Here is a 3,064-nt window from a genome sequence, read left to right on the forward strand (position 1 = left end):
TTGCATTTTACCAAAGGATATGTAAAAAGTAAATAATGTAAAGTAAAAAGTAAAAATCGCGAAATATAACAATCGTGAAAAATACTACCAATGCCTGCCACGTCAATGAAACCACGCGTGTCGGTTCGCCGAAATCTGTTAGTCGCCGTAAATTATCATAGATGAGGGAGAATCGCGAGTCGTATCAGTCCGTACGGAAAAGCAAACTGCGAAGGCGTGAGAGGTAATTTATTGTACGAAAGTTTAATAAAAGTCGTCCACTACATTCCGTTCACGGGAGAAAAGATGTGCTCGAGAATAAAATGTGAAGAATATGTATATTAAGATGATCGATACTGTACATGTGTATTATTTTTTTGATTTAAGATATATAATTCAGTTATTGTTTATCCCAACAAACACTAACTATTAATTATGCAATAAAGAAATAACATATTTTTTATCATTAATATGTAATAAAATACATTTATATTGAACAGCTGTTATACTACAAATTTCTTTCGATTCTACAAAATTACTTGCAACAAAAATTCCAAGCTGTGTCGATAAAGTAGGATAATTGAACGTTTCGCGTGGATCTGCCAGTTCACAACCTAGTATGAAGAAATCCTCAAGTTTGTACCCATTCCTAATTGCCTCATTTTTTTTTAATAATATTGCATCAATCTTAAAAATCTTGTTATTTCGTAACTGTACTATGTTGTCGGGATGCTTGGATTTCAATACAAATTCATTGCCGTTAAGGTTGGACACAGTAATATATTCTTGCTCTTTGTGAACATATGTGTTGGAAATATCAGAGATACATTTATCGAAATCTCTTTCTTTTCTTTGTAGTCCACATGTTTTTCGCGATTCTAACTCAGACAACCTATTTACAATTTGTGTCAAAGGCTTATTTGGCGATGTAACGAATTTTTTAAAAATACTAATATAATTTTCACCCCAAAACGCGGACATATCATTCAATGGTGCGTTGAAATTTTGTACATCGTCAGCTATATGAATTAAATAATGCATATTTAGAACTTGAGAGTCTTCTTCATACAGGGACGGTAACAAGTAAAAAAATTTTCTCAATAAACTTCTCGCGTATTGACAATGTGATAACGTAATGTCTCGTTTGTTTAAAATACGGCAAGCTGTAAATAATAGCAAGAAATGTCTATAGTAATCAGTGGGAAGTACATCGTGCAAAACAATTGCACTGCAATATAACAAGAAAAATCTGAATTGTGTCGCTTTCCATCTACCTATTACATCTATATCAAATTTTTTACGTTGAAACTCGTATGGTATGTCTCGACTGATGGAGTACATTGTAACTTTTAAATTTCGTTTCTGACGTTTTCTAAGTCTTGCAACACTCTTTTTTACAAGCCATTTTTCCAATAAAAATTTTGTTACACCCTGGTACAGGAGATGCATGGAATCTATAACTACAGATTTAATTATATCAAATTTTGGCAATAGCAGCAACGCTGATTTTATATTTTGTTTGTGATGCCCTGGCTGTTGTTGCTTCAAAAAAGATTCTTTACTTCGTTTCGAACAATTAATTTCTGGATAAACTCTTTTTATTGAACGCTTCTTACCGACAGACACACCTTTCGTTACGCATCTCTCGCATGCATAAAATGAGTTTGGTGGCTTGCAACATTTTAAAAATGCTCTCGCGGGAGCATCTGCAATAATAGCACTTATTTTAAATGAGTACTTTCTCTCGCGGATTTCTACACCGTTATTTATTAAATTTGTCGCTTCTGCGACAAAATCAGAAAGATAAGTCACGCTGCTTTGAGGCTTGGAATCCCCGCAATAGATAGCAACAACAAAAGGCTTCGCAACATAATTCGCGTGAAAAAGTTTTACACTAATTGGCCATACCTGAATTTCAGAATTGTTAAAAATTTGCATCCCATCTACGTGAACCAATATCGAAATATTACTCTCATCATATACATTCGGCGAAATTATTTTTTCTAATCCGTTCTTTATCCCCAAGTACACGTATGAACCGTCTGTACCTCGATTGCTAGTCATTCTTTGTAGAATTCTGTAGTGCTTCGTACCTAATAAAGCCTGTGCTGTCTTTGGTAACGACACGTGCCCCTCTTCCCTTAATAAAAGTAACAAATCCGTTACTACGCGTAATCGCAATGTATCTAAGTTTCCTAATGTCCACTGCAAGATTTTTTCTTTAATTCCTTTTTTCGATGTGTCTGTCGACAATGCCAATTCACTATTACTCGCATTTGGAAATGTAATCTCATCTATCTCTATTTCTTTATTAACTGTATCTATCTCTATTTCTTTATTAACTGTACCTATCTCTATCTCATCGTTAACCTTTTCAGATATGCTTTCAAACAACGGTAATGCACGGTCACTCGCGTGTCGAAACATAACCTTGTCTATCTCTGTCTCTTCACTAACCATATCTATCTCTACTTTATCAATATTACTGCTTGAATTATTACAAGTCACTCGATCATAATTGTCCTTATCATCACTCACATTTAACCGTGCATGCTTGTTCTTCGATGTACTTCCCTGATCGTCCACATTTCGTCTTCTCTTTAACTCGCGGCACTTTTTTACACGGTAATAACCAGACATATTCTCCACATATATACGCGTTGCAATTAAATAAAATAAAAATTCAATAAAATAAAACGGATATTTGCGTGATACATTGCCTGATTTGTGTCTGCCAGTGCACAACGTACGTCTCTTTGTTGCTCGCTCGTGTAGCCTTCCGCGATGTCCAACGTATGCGCTATCCAACGTGAAAATGAGGTCCGACAGTGAACCTAACCGCGGTAGTTTCGTATTTCTTTTGTTTCGTGTGTGCCCGGAGATTCGCTGCGCACGTGATTCGCGAGACAGTCGCGTGGAAGAAAACAATCGACAAGCGTTGGTCATTAGGTTAGGTATAGCGCATAAGGACATCGCGGAAGGCTACACGAGCGAGCAACAAAGAGACGTACGTTGTGCACTGGCAGACACAAATCAGGCAATGTATCACGCAAATATCCGTTTTATTTTATTGAATTTTTATTTT

At 35.8% G+C, this 3,064-nt stretch overlaps 1 protein-coding gene across 1 annotated transcript in view; it reads left to right on the top strand.

Moving 5' to 3' along the window:
• Positions 1-2,794: 2,794 nt before the first annotated feature.
• The window catches only part of LOC116853584, a 4,743-nt gene continuing 4,473 nt past the window's right edge, over positions 2,795-3,064 (top strand). Inside the window, exon 1 of the mRNA XM_032834707.1 lies at positions 2,795-2,986. Within this exon, the coding sequence (XP_032690598.1) occupies positions 2,795-2,986 (192 nt within the window). The remainder of the gene's footprint in view (positions 2,987-3,064) is intronic.

Source organism: Odontomachus brunneus, unplaced genomic scaffold, assembly GCF_010583005.1.
Source record: "Odontomachus brunneus isolate Ranch 3 - 2012 unplaced genomic scaffold, Obru_v1 Obru_scaffold_366, whole genome shotgun sequence".
NCBI classification, from domain to species: Eukaryota; Metazoa; Arthropoda; class Insecta; order Hymenoptera; family Formicidae; genus Odontomachus; species Odontomachus brunneus.